The 21,538-nt window shown below is 44.0% G+C and overlaps 1 protein-coding gene across 2 annotated transcripts in view; it reads right to left on the bottom strand.

Annotated features, from left to right (window-relative positions):
• Positions 1 to 21,538, bottom strand: part of NUP214 (nucleoporin 214) — a 140,011-nt gene that overhangs the window by 16,322 nt on the left and 102,151 nt on the right. The window contains exons 31-32 of one of the 2 annotated variants that reach the window (XM_040353063.1): positions 21,296 to 21,473; positions 9,310 to 9,456 (exon numbers count right to left, since the gene is read on the bottom strand). In XM_040353063.1, coding sequence (XP_040208997.1) covers positions 9,310 to 9,456; positions 21,296 to 21,473 — 325 coding nt within the window. The remainder of the gene's footprint in view (positions 1 to 9,309; positions 9,457 to 21,295; positions 21,474 to 21,538) is intronic. The other variant, XM_040353064.1, reaches the window with a different exon arrangement.

Raw genomic sequence — 21,538 nt, 5'->3', positions numbered from 1 at the left:
TTGTCTCCTGGGCTTGGTCAACCACCTAGCCTTTTCTAGGGCCCCCAGAACACTTTTGGGTCTACTCCTGTTCTATGCTAGAAAAGCAATTGTTTTTGGCATGGAAATAGAATAGGCCCCCTATTATAAAGAGCCGGAAGAAATTGGTTAATTTAGTGGTCCCATTGTATAAAAATTACATATCGCCCCAGAGTTTGCCCCAAAAAATGTCAAAAGGTCCGGGACATTTGGATTAAATCTCCCATAACTACTAATGCTAGAGATGATACTGTGCTTGACTAAAGTGGATGGTGTGTAAATTCTATGTTCCTTGAGGGGGGGGCCTTACCTTTTCTTATCTTCCCTAGGACTATACATTGCTCATACTGCATTTTAATATTTATTGTGTAATATTCTTAATTTTATAGCTTATTTTTATGAAATAGGACATGTGCCTACCTTCTACCTCCCGATTGCCTACCTCGGTCATGTGATGCTGCTACCCTCGTTGATCGAGGGGTACCGAAGTTGTGACTACAGTTGGGATTGTTTTGTTATGTTATATATTATGTTTTCTTTTGAGTCGGGGAATGGCCAAAGGCCGTTTTGTAATGTACTTTTCTACAACTAATAAAAAACTATTTTAAAAGTTAACAACACTGATTATCTCGTTACAATGGAACCTTAAAATAGGTGGGATATATTAGCCAGCAAGTGAACATGTCCCTGAAGTTAATGTGTTTAAAGAAGAAAAATGGGCAAGCGTAAGGATTTTCTAAACCCAAGCGAAATATTATATAAAAGTCAGCTAAAATTATATAAAACGTATAATGACTTCTTGTGACCACTTCAGTTCTCCAACACTCAGTGAATCACCATCGGAGAACATTCCTTCACTGCCACCATCCAGACTTTTACATAATATTTCACAATCATTGTGGTGGACTTAAGCTTATATTGAGCTTGTGTTTGGATTTTTCACTTATTTTGTTTGCATTGCATTCACTATTGTATGTGTGGTATAATGACTATTCCTAAAGGGACAGCGCTACATATTTATCTTTGTATGCAAGTGTAAGGATTTAAGCAATTGTCAAGGGCCAAACTAATGGCCAGTTACAGGGTCAAGGCAACTCCAAAACTCCAGCTTTGTGGGATGTTGCTCGTCTCCAGTAAGGATGAATCTGGCGTGTTCGCATAGAACACGTGCAGAGCCCGCCAGGAAGTGTGCACGGCGCTGCGCTAATCACAGCCAGGGAGACATTTCACGATCCCTGCAGCCGAGCATCGGGACAATGTCTCCCTGACTGATTAGCACAGCGCCGTGCACACTTCCTGGCGGGCTCTGCACGTGTACTATGCGAACACGCCAGAGCTCATCCTTAGTCTCCAGTGCTTGAGACCTACAAAAATGGTCCACAGGAAAACCGGCAAACCAGCTACATGGCCTTCAAGGCTCACTGATGCGCTTGGGGAGCGAAGGCTGACGACTGTAATCTTGAAAAAGTTAATGCTGGTTCTGATAAAACTGGTTAGAACACAAAGTTTGTTGTGTATGGGGTTACATAGCCGCAGACAGGTCATATTGTCCATGCAAACCTGTGTCCACAGCCAAAAGCTGCTATAATGGGCACGTGAGCATTAGAACTGCCTCACGGAGCAATAGAAGGTGGCCTGGTCTGATGAATCACAATTTCTTTCACATGAAGTGGATGGCTGGGGTACCTGTACGTCGCTTACCTGGGGATGAGATGGCACCAGGATGCACTACGGGAAGGCGGCAAGCTAGCAGAGAAAGTGGAATGCTTTGGGCAATGTTCTGCTAGGAAACCTTGGGTCCTGTCATGCATGTGGATGTTACTATGGAGTCCATGCCTTGATGGGTCAGGACTTATTGTGCCAAAAGGGGGACCTACTCAATATTAGGTGCGTGGTCATAATGGTATGGCTGATCAGTGTATATATAGCAGGTGGTCCAACATCTGATATGAACGTTTGTTCCATTTCATATATTCATTGAGCAGTGAAGGAAGAATGGCCATCAATAATTACTGCAGTCCACACCAATTCAGGTGGGCCCACATTTGCCCAGACTAACCGTTAGGTGCGCATCCAGCCTGTTGTGGTTTGACAGTAATTATTTCATGCTAATCAGCGCTTACTCACACAGTGATTCACTCCATGAGTAAGCTCTGGTTAGCATGAAACGCATGATGAGAGGTTTGTGAGCATTCCATCAAGTAAAATGTCTCATAAGTTATGTGCAACATATGCTGCTTGAGCCACCAACCATATTCTTTGGATTACAGTGAAGGACAAATTACAGACATTAAGCATGTGCCTTCAAAAACAAGTCAGCAATGGTGGCTCTCCTAACAGGTTTCTAAATGGTTTACTTCACAAAACAGACATACAGACTGATGAAAACCCTAAAGAAATTTGACTTGCCTTTTTTAGTAACAAGGCTCACTTTTGCTTAAAGCTGGACTCCAGACAAATATATTTTGGTTTACCTGTAAAATCCTTTTCTTTTAGTACATTGCAGGGCACAGAGGAGTTAATACCCAGGAGTACTTGGGTTATGCTGCCACCTTTAGGTAAATGGACACTAGTGAAAAGTAAAAGGCAGGATACCCAGCCCAGGCATAATACCTCCCAGCTCAGTTTTGTAGCAAGCATTGATTAACACAAGCGAGAGGGTGGGATCACACTCCCATTTCTGTGTCCCGTGATGTGCTACAAGAAAAACATTTCACAGGTTAAAGCGGACCTTCAGTAATTTTTTTTCAACTTTTCATCCATTAAATCTTCTGCCCTTGTGGTTTTAATTTTGGATAGTAAAGCATTTTTTTGTCTGCCAATAAATACCCTATACAGCCCACTTCCTATTTATTGTCTTGTCATTAGCCTAGGCTTATGACATCATGCACAGCTCTCGCTCTCATGCTTGTGAGAATTTTCCATGAAAGGAGGGAGGGTAAGTCATAAGAGGGCCAATAAAAGCTGCAGGGTTGCAGAGCTGGAGGAGATGTGCCTCTGTGTGTCTGGGTAAATCCAGGCAGTATCTTCAGCTGCCCACAGTTAAAATGGCTGCAGCCAGACTTAGTCGGGGGAGATCTCTGCAACATATTTGGCAAGTACAGAATCACAGTATATATAAAATAATAAGCAACGTGGTTGGACGGAAGCTTTAGAATGGCAAATATGTTTGTTATTACAAATTATGTGAGCAGACAGCAGTTCCTCTTTAAACAAAAATCCTATTTACCTAATTGTACATCCAGGAAACAGGGGAGTTAAAATATAACTAAAGAGAAACCTTTTTTTTTAGGTTTGGATAGAGTGCAGAGGGATTAGAATGCTTGTCATTTTTTTTTGCCGTCTGTTCTCCCGTTTGGGAAATTCACTCCCTCTATTTGTCCTGTTTACCATTATCATTGAAAGTAAAAGAAAATCCCACCTTTTGGGCTGTCCCCATAAAAGTAATAGAGGCAAAATCTTCTAATGGGGACACTAGTTCTGGGTCTCCAAGGAATTCCCTTAATTTGCAGGGAACTACTCTCACTTCCTGTTTGGCTGTGGGACAGGAAGTGAAGGGAGATCCCTGAAATAGGACAAAGATGGAGAAAAAAAATAATCTGACATAACCCTCTTTTGCTTTATCCAAAATGAAAAAATAAATACAAATAAAATAGTTCTACGTTAATAAATCATGGCTTTTTAGGATGGTCCAAAGCACTGAACATGTGAGATGGTTAACAAAGCAACAAGGCAAACAAACCCCCAACCAGAAGAGAGATAAACCAACTACAAAGCTATCTGCAAGACCTTCTACTTAAAAACTGGTATCTGCAGAGGCAAATACATCAACCTTGTAGAACTTAGTAAATATGTAAAGAAAAGTTGAGATAGAAGCCTTACAAACTTGAACAGAAGTTCAATACCAAATAGCCCACAAAGAACTGACAATTCTGGTGGAACAGGCCTTTTACTGGGAACGGAGGAACCTTACCCCTAACACCATAGGCCTGAGAAATGAGCCAACGAATCCACCTAGAAAAAGCGTAGAAACCGCCTGACACACGTCAGACCCTCTAGCAGAACAAGCAGGGAATCAGACTTTCCAAACAAAGCTGTAGATTTCACATTAAAGCGGTTGTTCACTCTAGGAACAAGAAATTTAAAGCCGATGGCTACAGAATGTTAACTGTGGACAGCCAGCTGTGAACCCTTGCAGCATAACGGTTGGCTGTCCGCCACGGTGCACTGGGAATGGTCCTGGAGCTTTCTGGGACCTGTAACTTACCCCAAAAGGCCGCGACCAGGGGGGTTGGGGGGTTTGAGAACTTCCACTGTTGCGGGCAATCTGAAGTGAGAACAGGCAACGGTCAAAACCATGTATCCCCCACAAAAAACATCCAAAAGTAGAAGGGGAGGTGGGGGTAGGAGACGGAAAAGTGGATTTTACCCTTTTGGGTGAAGTTCTGCTTTAACTCATACAGCTTGAACAGAGTGAAGCCCCTTTCCCTTTAGATGTTTAGGATTAGGACAAAAAGGATGAAAGCACAATGTCCTGATTCAGGTGGATCGAACAAGCTACCTAACGTAGTAAAGAGGACCAAGGCCTCAACACCACCTTAACCTGGTAAAGAACTAGGAAGGGTTCCCTCAGGGAAAACACAGCCAAATCCAAAACCCTGCGGCCAAAGTAATAGCCACCAAAAAGAACACCTTGCACGTATGGAGGAATTTCTTGAGGTGGTTTAAAAGGAGAAGACTGTAAATCAGACATCATCAAAAAGTAAAGGCTTTCTTTAAAAAGTGGTTTTGCACAAAGCAGCCCTGATCCTCCCCTGCTGGGTGCCCCCCGAGAAAGCAGCTTGCAATGGGGGCACCCAAGCAGACTCATTGACAAGCCATGGCTCTGCATGTCCATTCACACAGACAGCTGCAGCTCGGCCCCGCTCCACTCTCTCCTCATTTGCTTGTTGGTGGAGATTGACAGGAGGGGGGAGGAGGAGGAGTCCACTGAGAGCCAGGTATTCTAGCTACTGCATTGCAACTAAGACAGACTTTAAAAGCTTCATTACCCAGCATAACCTCTTCAGGACTTGTACCGACTTGCTGGACAATGCACATTCGTTTTTGATCCATTTGCTCCCTTAACGGCAAATTGTCTAGGTATACCACATTAGCAAACTCTTAAATTAGCAACCACCCCTGAACCAGAGCCAACACCTTGGTAAACATCCTGGAGACCATAAACAGCCCGAAGGGTAGCGTCACAAACGAATAGTGACAATCCTTCATTGCAAAATGCAGAATGCATTGGTGAGGCTAGAAAATCGGGATGCTGGGTAAAGTGGACTCCACCCTGTTTTTTATTTATTTTTTTACTTTCAGAAAACTTGTGGAGACCCAAGTCAAGAATAAGTCAGACGTCTTCGTTTGGCTTAGGAACTGTGAACAGGTTGGAATAAAAGCTGTGAGACCTCGCCTCTCTAGGCATAGGAGCAATAACCCCTTGCAACAGGCTTTCCAGGGTTGCAAAGTAAACCCTACTTTTTTGAGGACCTGAAGATACCCTTGAGCAAGTGGGGACACCCCTTTGTTGAAAACAGGAGGACCTGGGAGTCCAGTCCTTTACCCCAAACTGGTAAGGCGGCTTCGATTTGGAGCCTGAGGCTGCAAAATCTTCCAGGAACTACCAGATAGCAGGATCCTCAAGCTTGATTCTCTGGAATGAAACGTATACTTTTGCCCAAACTTTGAGGGCTTGGCAAACTCCCACTGCACCCATAGCAGGCTGCAAAGCTGCTCCTACCAGAATGGACGATGCCTTAAAGTGGCCCTCTAACCTCTAATCTGTGGCATCTTTAAAGACCAGGACCTTGTCCACAGGGCTTGTCAAGGTTTTATTTAAAAAGGGCATAGCCGGGTCAGCAGCCCGAGAAATCCATTTCCAGAAGAATTATTTCTCAATGCGGTACTGATGAGCAAACCATTTTAGTGGTGACACCCATCAGCATACATCCCTACTAGAAGTAGGTGCACTTGGAAGAACTTGGGAATTTAGGTGGCTGCCATGATCCAAAACCAGTGACTTCAAATCGGAAAGAGGATTCGGAGGTTAGTAAAAGGTTAGTGCCAACCATATCTGCCAGGAAATTTATCATGGTATACTGTGACTGGACTCGGATTCCTCCTAGGAGACTCATCTACAGAGGATTCCTGATCATCAAAGGCTCCCACCACTTCTTCCTCCTCCAAATGAAAAATGAAGTTTGCATCTCAGGCATTCCAAACCAGCAAAAACTGCTGAAAGCTGATCCTGCAGTCCAGATTTGGCCACAGAGAATTCCACCCATGACTCAAAGAAAGCCGAGGGCTATGCCCCTAAACAGTGGAGATACAAGATGAGGGCATGGATTCAGAGTTATTATGACCGCCGTTCGGGGAGCCTTCCAACCTGATAAAAGGTTTGTTCTTCGTCTGTCTGCACAAAGCCATGGCTTCCTGAGGAATAATCAAGCCTGTATACTACTGAGGGATGCGGCCACTCAGCTGAGAGGAATATAATGCTAGGTAGAAATCTTTGGTGGCAGTACCTCCCAAACACTCCAGAGCCCCTGGTACTTGCTGTGCCCATATAAGCGCAATTAGTCGCTGAGGAGGCGGGATGGCACAGATGCAGGCTGGATTCAGTTAAGGCAATTTGGGGCTGAACCCACATGGAGAATATAGGATGCAAAATGGCATTCGCAATAGCGCAATGGCAACATCATAACGTGCTCCATCCTGGGCTGCTCACAATAAATGCTGTCACTGCTGGTATAGCGCCCAATTAAAGTGGTTGTAACCCTTTAAAAAAAAAAAAACATGCTCCTGTCCCTGTGCACGAAATATAGCACAGTGCTTTTGCCATGTCAATTGTCCCTTTCTATGGTGGTACAATACCTGGGCAATCCTGCCTTTTCCTGTCTTCCACACTGTAGACTGACCACGTTTATTGTGACTGCTGATCCACGATAGCATGGTCAGTTTACATGCCTCTGTCATCCAGCTATCTCCTCAGCATCTCTGCATCTCGCCCACTCCCCCTTCCTCTCGCTGCCGTAATATGTGTGAGAGCCGATCTCCACCCCTGCCCCTCTCCTTCTGCCCAAGTAGAGCAATGCTATTGCCCTGAACCTACTCCTCCCCTCCTCTTGTTAACCAGTTCCCACCCAGGCCATTAATAATATTCCTCTCCTACATGTAAAAATCTATATATTTTTTCTAGAAAATTACAAAAAAAAAACACAAACAAACAAAAATAAATAAAAAAAAAAAAAAGAGATTATATATATATATATATATATATATATATATATATATATTTTTGCGAGACGCCCTAGAGAATATAATGGTGGGCAATTTTTTATGTCACGCGGTATTTGTGCAGAGGTTTTTATAAAACAATTTTTGGGGTAAAAATACCACTTTAATTAATTATTTTGCACAAAAACACTATATAAATACCCAATTTTTTGTTAAATTATAAAATAAATGTTACGTCGGGTAAGATACCCAACATGTCACGCTTTATAATTGTGTACACCCGTGAAACAGTGCCAAACTACGGTACCTAAGCAATGCTTTAAAAGCCTATACTGGTTACCAGTTTAGAGTTACACAGGAGGTCTGGTGCTAGAATTATCTCTCTCGCCCTCGCGGCGATATGTGTGATCACCATGTACATGCATGCGTGACTTACATATGCATTCATGTTTACACATAAGGACCGGCGGAGGGGGGCGCTTTAAAAAATGTTTTGATTGAAAACGTATTACACGGTCTAACTTTTTCTTTTGATTAACGTTATTGCTTTCACAAGGGATGAACAATCGACCGACGGATCCTTCCTTTAATCCCTCCTGCGATCTTCCAACGATCCTTCCTGAGGTCCACCGACCACTGACAGATCCTTCCTGCGGTCGCCCAACCGATCCTTTTTAAAATGATCCTTTCCATCTGTTAATTGATCCTTCATTTTTTTTGTGCTACTATTTTTTTGCAATGTTATTTATCCATTTTTACTTTCCATCATCCTGCTCTCTCTGCAGTATCTGTATCTCCCCTCCCTTCCTGTCAATGTGAGCCCCTCCCACTGGAGTCCCTCTGCTTGGGATGAAGACCTGAGAAAACCATGTGACTGCACAGAAGCACTGCTGGCAATAGGTATTTAGAGATTATATTGCCAAGAAAAAAAAATGCCATTACTATTGCCCCATAAGAGAACCTATAATAGGAGTTTATAGTGGAGGTAAGAGGTAAAAACACATAATGCCACTGTCCTATGACCTAAACCTCCACAATTGGGGAACACTGCAGGGGAGGGGGGGGCTGTCACAACTCTACAATATACAGAGGCACTAATCAGGCCAAGAGTGGGGGCACCCTGCCAGTGAAATCACCAGGTATACTGTTCATCGGAAATCGATGCTAGTAGGATCCAGCGCCAGCTTTCCCTTGCAGGTGCGGACAAGATAGAGTCCCCCATGGCCTGGCCTGGATGGAACTCACCTCTGCCCTCGTGGAGGTGTAAGGAACAAGCCAGAAAATGTCTCAAAAGAAGATCTCTTCAAAGAGACTCCGGAAACATGTCACCAGACACCTAGTCTGACCTAGTAGTATTGCTTAAAGTTACTAAACCCAGAACCTGCATTCACTGTATCCGTTTTCCCACAGTACATAGAACTTGGAAATGCAATAGTTTTAAGCGTGTAGGAGGAATTTTCTTTCTCCCCTGATTGTCCTATGAGACTGCAGGACCCCTGTCCCTCTGTCTTGACAGTGCCGATTGCCCCTGTGCCAATTGCATGCACTCTTACCAAGAAAAACTCTAGCAATACACACCAAACTGGGTCTGGTTTGGGGACAGTGTAAGACGGGGAGGATCAGAGAAGACAGGATCAAAAAGCCTTTTTACACAATGCAGAGGATTAACCCCTTAGGTTCCACAGCAAGTATAACAAGGATGCTTTACTGCATATACAGACTGATTTTACTGTTGTGGGTTTAGCAACACTATAATTGCAGCAGAGAGAAGTCGGGTGACCAACCTGGTTGTACCGTTTGACAGAATTGTGTAAATCTAAGGACTACATGGGCAGAAATACAAATCCAATGACAGGTAAAGCAGCTCCCATGAACTTATTTGAACATTTTACCTGGAGTTCATCTTTAAGTAAAACTGATACTACTAGATTTCTCCAATAAAACAAGATCAGAAATATGTCTTGTATGTTGGTGTTAGACAGTCTATCAGGACAGTCTGCTCTGTCATACCTGTCTTGGTGGGGCTGGAAAAGCCAAATCCTTGTGTAGCCACGCTGCCACCAGCGCTGAATGTCCCGGTTGTTTTTTGCTCTCCAAATGATGTGTTGCCAAATCCAAAACTCTTTGCCCCGCTGTTGCCAAAGAGACTGTTTGTATCTGACAGAAGAGCAAGAAATCCAGACTTCAGTATAGAAATGAAGAAAAATGGGATGGTGAAGAACATAAAAGATGGTCAGTTTTGAAATCTCTGATTCAGTCTGAATAAGAGAGGTCGATAACATGCACCTCCATCCCTAAATCAGAAATAAGAAAGGGGGTTTGGGACTTTAAATGAGGCGCATGATAACATGCACCTCCATCCCTAAATCAGAAAGAAAGGGGTTTTGGGGCTTTGAGTGAGGCACAAGACACGTGGTAGGAGAAATGATTAAAAAAAATGGTTATTTGGCACATAAACAAAGCATACCTCAAACATATGATACATGGTTGAACATGAGTATTCTTCATACAGGCAGTTAAAATAAAGTGCAATTTGGTTATCCAAGGATATTCACTGGGCTATTGTGAATGACGACTGCATCCACTTAAAGCGGTTCTAAAGGCTCAAGGTTTTTTACCCTCATTTACTCTATTCATGAAGGTAAAAAACCTTCTCTGTGCAGCAGCAGTTCCAGTCATATTTAAAGGATTTTTTTAAAATGTAGGACTGAATATGAGCTCCAGCACACAGCCTGTGACTGGCAGACACAACTTTGCATGTTCTTGTGTACAGTGAGGAGGGGACAGGGGTGTCCTTTCCCTCCAACCAGGGCTTAGAGCTCTCCACACCAAGTTCTGCACTGTAAGTCTTCGGGTTCCCAGTCTCCTGCTTTTCAGATCTGAGCATTGCAGTGTAAAAGTAGGATTTTTAATAACAGCTTACCTGTAAAATCCTTTTCTTTGAGTACACTGCGGGACACAGAGCCTTAATCATTACATAGTGGGTTGTATGGGTCACCAGAGGCGATTGGACACTGGCACAACCAATGAGAACAAGCTCCCCTCCATATAACCCATCCAATATAGGAAGTACCTTCGTTTTTGTAGCAAAGCAGTAAGTATCCCATAGAAGGGGGGGGGACCTCTGTGTCCCGTGGTGTACTCAAAAAACATTTTTTTTACAGGTAAGCTGTTATTAAAAATCCTAATTTCTTTATCGTACACCACGGGACACATAGCCTTAATCATTATATAGTGGGACGTCCCAGAGCAATGCTCTTTATAAAGGGTAGGAGACACAGATCAATCAAGAAGCCCTAGATCGCTGTCCGCAGCACAGTATGCCCAAAGGCAGAATCCTCATTTCCTCTTACATCTATTTGATAGAATTTGGTAAATGTATGGACTGAGGACTCCCAAGTTGCAGCTTTACAGATCTGAGCCATCGAAGCATGGTGATGCACTGCCCATGAAGCACTTATTGCCCAGGTCAAGTGCGCCTTAACAGGAAAAGGAGAAACCTAATTTCTTAAACCATAAGCTTGAACAATTACTTGTCGAATCCACCTAGCAATGGTGGATTTTGATGCCGGCTGGCCCTTCTTGGGCCAATCTGGCACAATGAATAAAACATCAGTTTTACGTATCTGAGCCGTAGCCTGCAGATAAACTTTTACTGCTCTCACTACATCTAGGGAGTGCAATAACTTTTCCTCCACTGTTCAGGAAAAAAGGAAGGCAAAACAATGTCTTGATTTAAATGAAACGCCAACACCACCTTTGGAAGAAAGGTAGGATGAGGGTGTAGTACAATTTTGTCTTTTTGACAAATTAAATAAGGCTCTTTACAAGAAAGAGCTGCTAACTCGGATACCCTTCTAGCAGAAGAGATAACAATCAGAAAGGCCAATTTCCTGCTTAAAAGAATCAAAGGAATATGGCGGATAGGTTCAAAAGATTGCTTTTGCAGACCTGATAATACCAAGTTCAAATCCCAGGGACACAAGGGCGACTTGACTAGCGAATTTATCCGCAGTACTCCCTGAATGAATGCCCAGGCTAGAGAATGAGATGCCAAAGGCACGGCGGTGTGGTGTGCCTTTTTCCGAATCTGCACACTGGAACTTTGGTAGGAGGTTCTACATCTTCATTTTCATTGATGAATTTATATTTTGAGGACTTTATATACACATTGTTTATTGGGACTCATTTTCCATTTGTTTTCAGCGCTGCACATTGGATTATATGCCCATATATTCACTGATTTGGGTAATGAACCGACCTATAATAACCAAAAATAAGTCAGGCAGAGCACATTTGGTGCCTGTCTGCCTGTGACAGGAGTCGGTGCTATACAGGAAGCATTGGCTTATGCGTCTCTGCTCCCCAGCCCCTTGCTTCCTCTACTTCTCGTTTCATTCACAACAATGTTCTGAGGTAAAGGGTTGGGAACCCAAGATCTGGGCTTGCCAAACCACCATCACAGAGCAGGAGGTCGCAGGCCACATCTGGAGGCTCCGCGGGCCACTGGTTGGGCACACCTGTATTCGAAGATAGTGAAGGGTTGATTGAAGAATCCAAATTATATTAATAAATTATTTAAGCGAAGAGTTCCTTCTCCTGAAAGGGAAACAGATCCTCCACTTTGGGAAACTAGCAAAAAACGAAGGACTGACCAAGAGGGATGGTAGGGCTATGGGGGGGTGGCCAGGAGGCATGTCCTCAAAGCTTTGCCAGGGTCTCGTTACCTGAAGGTGCAAACCTTTAACCCAGAGTCAATAAGGATCTAAAGCCTGTGTCCTGTACGGTTAAGATAATAAGGTAAGCTTTCCAATGCTCGGCCCACATGGCCTAATCACAAAAGTGACTCTTCAGAGATATTCACATGGGGCTGTGCCACAGCTCTGGACCCAGAAACAGTTTTAATGAATAACAAACACAATGCACTCTGGTCTGAAAAGTGCTCCAATGCAAAGCCCAGTGCCTGAAGGTCACATTCCATACAAACCCACAATCAGTGAGGCCAGTTGACCCAGGTGCAGCCTTCAAAGCTAGTGCTGTGGAAAAGCCGATCCTGATAGCTGAAGATAGAGACAAGCTTAAGCAGGTAGTAGAGGAATCTTTAATGAAGGGGGGGGGGGGGGGACTGTTGGATTCCTGGGAGTGGGGGGCTGGCAGAGTTTCTTTCAGTTTTTTTGTTTGTCAATGTCCAAGTCCTCCTGTAGGGAGCAACGTAACCCAACATTTTATAAAGTCCTGTCTCTTTCGATGAAAGAAGAAAAAGTGACTTGTAAACAAACCAAATTACCACCGCGCCACAACACCCCCTCAATAAAACTGCCCTGAAGCCCAGAGAAAAGAATGCACTCCAGCCCATTGCAAGAGTACATTCTTGCGGGATTTCATGCTCCCAGCTTTGCCAGCAGGCAGGGGGCTGGAAAAAAAGCAGGCCTTCCATTTTCCATTAAAGGTCTGCTTGAGTAAATAAGTCACGGGGGGGAGGGGGTGAGCGGTGGCGATGTGGCACATTCGCTGGTGGGCATGGCAAAATTTGAAAAGTAGGAGGGTCTTCAAGAGGCATTGTCAAAACGGAACCAGGAGTGTGTAATGCACAGAATGGTAGAGTTCAGGAGTGCATTACGCACGTAGTGTAGTGTTCAGGAGCGTGCTACACAGAGTGCAGGATTCAAGAATGCATTATGCTCAGGGTGGCAGGGTTCCAGAGTGCACACCACTGGCAGGATAAAGGAGTGCATTAAGTTAAGAAGTTCCTTGCACACAAAGCGCAGGGCTCAGGAGTGTGTATCAGACAGGCCAGCTTACAACCAGAAATACATCTTCCCAAATCCTCACCAGACCCCCACTTCAGAGCTTTACCCCCCCCCCCCCCCGGCCCATTTCCCAATTATAAAATCCTAACTGCTGCATAACATCCTTTTGACCACTGAACTCTGAATGCTGTGCTCCCCCTATCAAGTAAAAATGTTCCCCAGGCCAGTAAAAAGCTTTTCCCCACAGAAAACAACATCTACCATTCAACTCTGTAAAACCCCTGTCCACAGATCACCTTTGCACCTCCCATTCACAGTTCACCTCTACACCCCCAATCCGCAGCTCACCTCCACACCTCCCATCCACTGCTCAACCTACCCCCCCCCCCCCAATAGCTCACCTTTGCACCCGTGTGCAGCTCCCCACCAAACACCCCCACCTCATATTCTGCAGGTAGCATTCTTCCACAGCTTTTCTCTGCAACCCAGGGGTTGACAAATTTGCTTGGAATCTAGGAGCCAGGTAAAAAAGTTAGGAGCCAGAAAACACGCCCCGTCCCGACGAGCTTGCACGCAGAAGCGAGCACATACGTGAGCAGCGCCCGCATATGTAAACGGTGTTCAAACCACACGTGAGGTATCGCTGCGATTGGTAGAGCGAGAGCAATAATTCTAGCCCTAGACCTCCTCTGTAACTCAAAACATGCAACCTGTAGATTTTTTTTAAACGTCGCCTATGAAGATTTTAAAGGGTAAAAGTTTGTCGGCATTCCACGAGCGGACGCAATTTTGAAGCGTGACATGCTGGGTATGAATTTACTCGGCGTAACATTATCTTTCATAATATAAAAAAAAATGGGGATAACTTTACTGGTGTCTTATTTTTTAATGAAAAAAAGTGTAATTTTTTCACAAAAAAGTGCGCTTGTAAGACCGCTGCGCAAATACGGCGTGACAGAAAGTATTGCAACGATCGCCATTTTATTCTCTAGGGTGTTAGGATAAAAAATATATATAATGTTTGGGGGTTCTAATTAGAGGGAAGAAGATGGTAGTGAAAATAGTGAAAAACAACATTAGAATTGCTGTTTAACTTGTAATGTTTAACTTGTAATACCAACGGCCACCACCAGATGGCGCCAGCTCACATCTGGTGGTAATAACTTGTAATACCAACGGCTCACCACCAGATTGCCCCCTTCCAATTCAAGTCGCCAGGACCCTATTTCTAGTCGCCATGGCGACCTGGCGCCCGGGATTTGTCGAGCCCTGCTGCAACCTCATACACTCCCCCAATCCCCCAACAGCTATGCTCTGCAGCCTTTTTCCACAATCCCTTACCTCTGCATTCGCCATCTACATTTCACTTACATAGTTAGTCTGGTTGGAAAAAACACAAGTCCATCTAGTTCAACCAATAAAGGGGGAAAAACTGAAATGAAAGATTATACAATCCTATACTCCAGAGGAATGCAAAAAGCCCCAGCAAAGCATGAACCAATTTGCTACAGCAGTAGAAAAAAATCTTCCTGATCCCTCAAAAGGCAATTGGATATTCCCTGGATCAACTTTACATATAAATGTTAGTATACATTTATATTATGTACATTTAGGTAACAATCCAGGCCTTTTTTAAAGCGATCTACTGAGCTAGGCGGAACCAGCTCTTGAGGGAGTCTATTCCACATCCGTTACTGTGAAGAGACCTTTCTGTATTTGGCGATTAAAACTCTTTTCCTCCAGATGTAAAGAGTGCCCCCTTGTCCTCTGATGACCTTAACCACTTCAGCCCCAGGATTTACCCCCTTAACCACTTACCCCCCGGACCATATTGCTGCCCAAAGACCAGAGTACTTTTTGCGATTCGGGACTGCGTCGCTTTAACAGACAATTGCGCGGTCGTGCGACGTGGCTCCCAAACAAAATTGGCGTCCTTTTTTTCCCACAAATAGAGCTTTCTTTTGGTGGTATTTAATCACCTCTGCGGTTTTTAGTTTTTGCGCTATAAACAAAAATAGAGCGACAATTTTGAAAAAAATGAATATTGTTTACTTTTTGCTATAATAAATATCCCCCAAAAATATATAAAAAAACATTTTTTTTCCTCAGTTTAGGCCGATACGTTTTCTTCTACATATTTTTCGTAAAAAAAAAATCGCAATAGGCGTTTATTGATTGGTTTGCGCAAAAGTTATAGCGTTTACAAAATAGGGGGTATTTTTATGTCATTTTTATTATATTTTTTTACTAGTAATGGCGGCGATCAGCGATTTTTTTTCCCGGTACTGCGACATTATGGCGGACACTTCGGACACTTGACACATTTTTGGGACCATTGGCATTTTTATAGCGATCAGTGCTATAAAAATGCATTGGATTACTATAAAAATGCCACTGGCAGTGAAGGGGTTAACACTAGGGGGCGGGGAAGGGGTTAAGTATGCCTGGGTGTGTTCTTACTGTGGGGGGGGGGGGTGGCCTCACTAGGGGAAACACTGATCCTCGGTTCATACATTGTATGAACCGAAGATCAGCATTTCCCCTGCTGACAGGACCGGGAGCTGTGTGTTTACACACAGCTCCCGGTCCCCGCTCTGTACCGAGCGATCGCGTGTGCCCGGCGGGGGGGGGCGCGCGCGCCTCTAGTGGGGGCTGGGAGAGAGGACGTCATATTACGTGCTCTCGCCCAGCAGAGCCACCTTGTGGACGTATAATGATGGTGCGCCGTCGGCAAGTGGTTAATGACCAGGCAATTTTTTGCAATACAGCACTGCGTCGCTTTAATTGACAATTGCGTGGTTGTGCGACATTGTAACCGATATTCTTTTTTTCCCCCCACAAATAGAGGGGGGGGGGGGGGTAGCAGCTGCATCATTTGGGAACATGTTATATGTTCTACCCTAAAAACATGTTCCCAAAAGGTGAACTTATCCTCTAAACTCTCCAGTATCTTCCCAGCTATAGAAGGGAAACTAACAAGGTCTGAAATTAAAGACTTTGATCCCTTTTTCTTTTAGCAAGACGGCGCGGCCACGATAGCTACGCTGCATGCCCCCGATGACACGATAGGACGTCCTCCTAGAACGAGAGCAGCACTGTCCCTCCGTCATTTGACAGTGGGTGGACGGCAACCGGTTAAACGATGATAGTGTTCCATAATTTTTATACTTTTGAAAAACGATATTCTTATTATTTGTAGCTTTTCTAACTTTGGCCATGAGCAACATAAGTTTAAAAGGCTAAAAGTAAAACCTATTGCCCATGGGAATATATTTTGCAGTATGTCTTTTTAAATCATTTCCATTCCTGTTCTGTGTTAAATCGATGCCAATATTCCCTCCTAGTCAAAGTCTTGGACAGCACCCCTCACATTTGGAGAATTTTCTCTCTTAAGTGCCGGTTCACACTGTGGCAACACGACTTGGAGCGCGACTTTACAAGGCAACTTGGAGATGACTTGACCGCGACTTGAGCGCTACTTGGAGCGACTTCAAGTCGCCTCCAGCACAGGCGACTGTCAGTGGCCAATCACATAAGCTGCTCTGTGGGAGGGAGGGGTTTGCCTTAGAAAACCATTTTCACTTCCTGGAAAGTTGCTACAGTTAAGGCAGGGGATCCGACTTGGAGGCGACTTCCATTGAAATCAAGTACAAGTCGCCTTCAAGTAGTACAGGAACCTTTTTTGAAGTCGGAGCGACTTCAGTAGTGTACATTAAGACGGCTCTCATTCACTTCCATGTAATTTGTCATGTTGTGCGACTTGGGGTGACACAAGTCACCCCCCAGGCCGCGGTAGTGTGATCCGGCTCTAGAGTTATGTTTTTTTTATCTTTCCAGTATGTGCTTGCTGTTTACAGGTAACATTAAATGAAATCAAGTTATGGTCACTGCTACCCAGATGTTCTTTTATATGAACATTAGTAATAAGCTCTGTATGGTTTGAGATTACCAGGTTCAGCAGCAGAGCATCATTCCTATATGGGGGCCTTTATGAACTGGGACCATAAAATGGTCTTGTAATAGGTTAAAAAATAAAAATGTTGCCCTTTAACTGTACCTGCAGTGCCATTACTCCAGTTAATCTCCGGGTAGCTAAAATTCCCTATTATAATCACTGTCCCATCCCTTTCCATCTGTGCAAGGAGCCAAGTCTCCACCTCCACATTACATTGGGTGACCTCTAACAAACTCCGATGATTACCTTTGTAGTATGCACACCCATGTGCAGTTCCACCTATAATCTTCAGCCTCATCTCACTCTCCTTCAAATAGGTCCTCGTTCACACTCGCTTTGACATTACTTTTTACATAGACAGACACCCCCACCTTTCCTTTTTACCCTGTCTCTCTGAAAGAGAGCATAGCCAGGAATATTAAATAGCCCAGTCATGTGAAGAATGAAGCTAAGAGTCAGCAATACTAATTAAAACAGAGTTCTGTTCATGCGCCAAAGCTTCCAACTCGCCTATTTTGCTTGGCCAACTTATGGCATTGGCGAACAAACACTTTAATCCATTGTCACATTTTGCACACAAATTTAGCATATTTCAGATTTTAGTACAAATAGTACCATTTCCAATGGTTGTTTGTAACATGGGAATCTTATCACCTGCCATAGCCCTCCCCCCATTTTACCCACCAATAGGGACTGACCCTGTCTGCCCTATTATAATATAATTCTCGCCCCCCCCCCTCAATCCTAGTTTAAATACTCCTCCAGCCTTCCCATAAAAAATCTCCCTCAGCACAGCAGAACCCCTTCTATTTAGGTGCAATCCATCCTTAGCATATAGGTTGTACCCCAATGAAAAGGCAACCCAGTGCTTTAGAAACCCAAATCCTTCCTTTCTTACACCAGGTCTTTAGCCATGCATTCAATTCTCTAATCTCCCCCTGTCTTTCCTGTGTTGCACATGGCACAGGAAAGATTTCAGAGAATATCACCTTGGAGGTCCTTTCCTTCAACTTGCAGCCTAGTTCTTTAAATTGATTCTTTAGGAGCCTCCACCTTCCATATATTCTGTCACTAGCTGAATACCCGGCGTTGCCCGGTCTTCCTATCTTAACCTTTTGGGGAGGAAAATCATAGTAATATAAATATACCCATCTTTTATATAAGGGTGTAGGTAAGGGTTAATTTAACTGTCATATATTTTTATTTGGCATATAAGTAATATGTGTACCAGGTATTATTGAAATATCTCCAGGCGTACAGAAGTTATGTGGGAACATACATTTCCAATTGATTTGCATGGGACTTTAAACAAAAACCCCGACCCTCACAAATGGGGGTAGTTAAGGGATAAATTAACTATCCTATAGTTTAAGTGGACATATAAGTAACATGTGACCAAGTGTTATCGAAATATGTACAGCCGTTTGGAAGTTATGAAGTAACATGTATTTCCCATAGAGTTGAATGGGACTTTAAAGGAAAACCCCGACCATGGCAAATGGGGGTGGGAAAGGGTTAAACCACCTATCCTATGTTTGTTGCTGACATATAAGTAACATGTGTGCCAAGTTTCATGTTAATATCTTTAGCCGTTTGGACGTGATGCTGGAACATACATACACACACTTGCGTTTTATATATATAGATTGGTTCCAACATGGACAAAGACAACTGGGTCATGCCCAGCCCCTACCAGTAATTTATCAAACCAGTCCACCACATACTGAACCCTGGCACCAGGTCGAGGCGATCCTGGCGACAAAATATTCAGTCCTTCTAATTACAGAATCCCCCATTACCACCAACTGTCTAGACCTTCCTGCACTACCCACACCCATGCACCTCTACTAGATGGGCTGCTCTCCCGGCTGTTACAGTTAGCATCTACTCCTGCAGCATCATTGGCTCTGACCACTACGTACACCGCCCCCCCCCCCCTGATCTTTTTCCCTCCACCACCTTTTACGGGCTTACCTTAACAAAAAGTATCTCTGCAGTGTCACATTCCGCTCCCTATTAAAGAATGCTGCGGAAGTGACGTTTTTTCACCGCCATCTTGCTACACCCCACACTCCTGGACAGTAAAGATAGAGTGAGAAGGGGGCAAGCGGACATCTTGTTACACCCACCAGAGTTTTAGATTTGAGACTTATTTTCAACACAAAACGGAGCTTATATTATTAAAGGCAGTATTTGGAAATCCTACGGACTGTTTAAATGTTGAAAGCAGCAGCAAACCCGATGACCTTATATGTTTGCTCCTGTGACAAAACACCTCTGATTTTCACATTTAACATCTAAACAGTCCGTCGGATTTAAAAATACTGTATATAAGCATATAAGCTCCGTTTTGTGCTGAAAAGAAGTGTGAAATCTAACACTGCGATGGGTGTAACAAGATGTCCGCTTGCCCCCTTCTCACTCTATCATTACTGTGCAGGAGTGTGGGGTGTAGCAAGATGGCGGCGATGGAACGTGACTTCCGGAGCATTCTGTGATGGGGAGCAGAATGTGACAACACATCTCTCAGCAGCCAGCCATAGAACCTCCTGCAGCTTGTTTATCCACAGAGGGCACACTCATTTGTGGCTCTGCCTTTCTCACTGGTAGCAGCAGTTAGATTATACAGCAGGGGCATCGGAAGCAGCAATAGGTGCATGAGCTGTCAGGAGAGGTAGGCTCTCACTTGTAAACAGAGAGCCGGTCTTTAGTTTTAACAACTGACAGTAGGGTGTAACCAGTGCCAGTGGTGGCAGAATGGAGTTCCACCATGATCTAGCTCAGAAAAAGCCATGGCCATAGCATTATACGCAAACTGATTATCACCCTGGTACAAAAGGCATCTAAAAAGTGGGTTGGATATATGGGGCAGCAAGTGAACATGTTGTCCCTGAAGTTAAGTTGAAAGCAAAAAAAAAAAGGCATGCATAAGGTTTTATGCGACTGACAAGATCCAAACTGTATTGGCTAAATGAATGGATCAGAATTTCCCCAAGACTGCAGCTCTTGTGGGTTGTTTCCTGTCTGCAGTGCTCTGGATCTACCAAAAGTGGTCCAAGGAAAGAAAAAAACTGGTGAACCGGCGGCAGGGTCATCCACAACCAAGGCTTATTGATGCATGTGTGGAGCAAAGGCCAGCCCGTGTACTCAAATTCAATAGAAGAGCAACTGTAGCTCAAATTGCTGAAAAAGTAAATGCTGGTTCTGACAGAAATATGTCAGACCTAACAGTGTGTCGCAGTTTGCTGCATATGGTGGTGCGTAGCCGCAGACTTGTCAGGGTGCCCAATGCCCATGTTGACCCATGTCCACAGCCAAAAGAGCCAACAATGGACACATAAGCATCAAAAGTGGACTACAGAGTAATAAAAAGTAGGTGGCGTGGCCTGATGAATTAAAAAATGGTTTGGAGGAACTCAACAAGGAGATCAAGGTGTTGGCCTCAAGCATCTGAGGGATGTGCTGGAAAAAAGTCAGATTTATGGAGGCTCATCTTGCAACATTTTGAACTTTCTATCTTCAGAGGTCTAGTGGCGTCCATGCCATCGACGGGTTATAGTGGGTGGCCATAATATTATGGCCAATTGGGGTATATGGCCTTACTAATGAGCCCCTGCAGTCTGTGTCCCAATCCCTGGCAATCGGGACTTTAAAAGTTAAGGTTGGCCTGGTCTGCTATTAGTCAAAAAGATTGCCCACTGCATTAAAGACCCAACAAATAGGGTTCGGAGACAGTGGAATCAAGCTCAACATTAGAGGAAAAGTGAGATTTACATACATCTTCTGTCTGTACCTTTGGACCTACACATTTTAAATGTACAGTTTTTACTAAAAAATAACTTTAGCTTATGCGTTTTTATCATATTCTTAGTGTGATTTGCTCAGAGTTGAAACAGGTATAAGTTATTAAACCTGTTTGAAGATTTCTAACAAGGTAAAGTAAGAGCCGGTTCACACACGTGGGCGACTCGGCCAGGTGACCTGAAGACGACTTCCAAGGCGACTTGCAAAATGACTTCTGTATAGAAGTCAATGCAAATCGCCCCGAGTCGCCCCCGAATTCGTACAAGAACCTTTTTCTTAGTCGGAGCGACTTGCGTCGCTCCTATTAGAACGGTTCTATTGACTACAATGGGACGCGACTTGTCAGGCGGCTGTGTCGCCTGACGAGTCGCCCCAGTGTGAACCAGCTCTAAGCATGACCTGCATAAAATCATAACAAGACAATCATAATATAACAAATTTCCATTAAGGCATCGGCCTTTAAACATAAGTGTTAAAGAATACTCACTTGCAGAGCTGGGAGACCCAAAACCAGTGTTGGTGTTGGTGTTAGTGTTGGTGTTGGCTGATCCAAATGGGTTCTTGTTGGCAGCTTCCTGGCTGGGTTTACCACCAAGACCGCTAAAGAAACCACCACCCGTACTATTGCCGCTTGTGCCAAAAAGCCCCCCACCGGTGGCAGGCGCCTGCAAAAAACAAAAATAAATCAATAAGACTGATCAACAGAGAGATCTGTGTTTTAGGCAACTCA

The sequence above is a fragment of the Rana temporaria genome, chromosome 5, assembly GCF_905171775.1.
Source record: "Rana temporaria chromosome 5, aRanTem1.1, whole genome shotgun sequence".
NCBI classification, from domain to species: Eukaryota; Metazoa; Chordata; class Amphibia; order Anura; family Ranidae; genus Rana; species Rana temporaria.
This window is presented reverse-complemented; position numbering and strand designations above follow the sequence as displayed.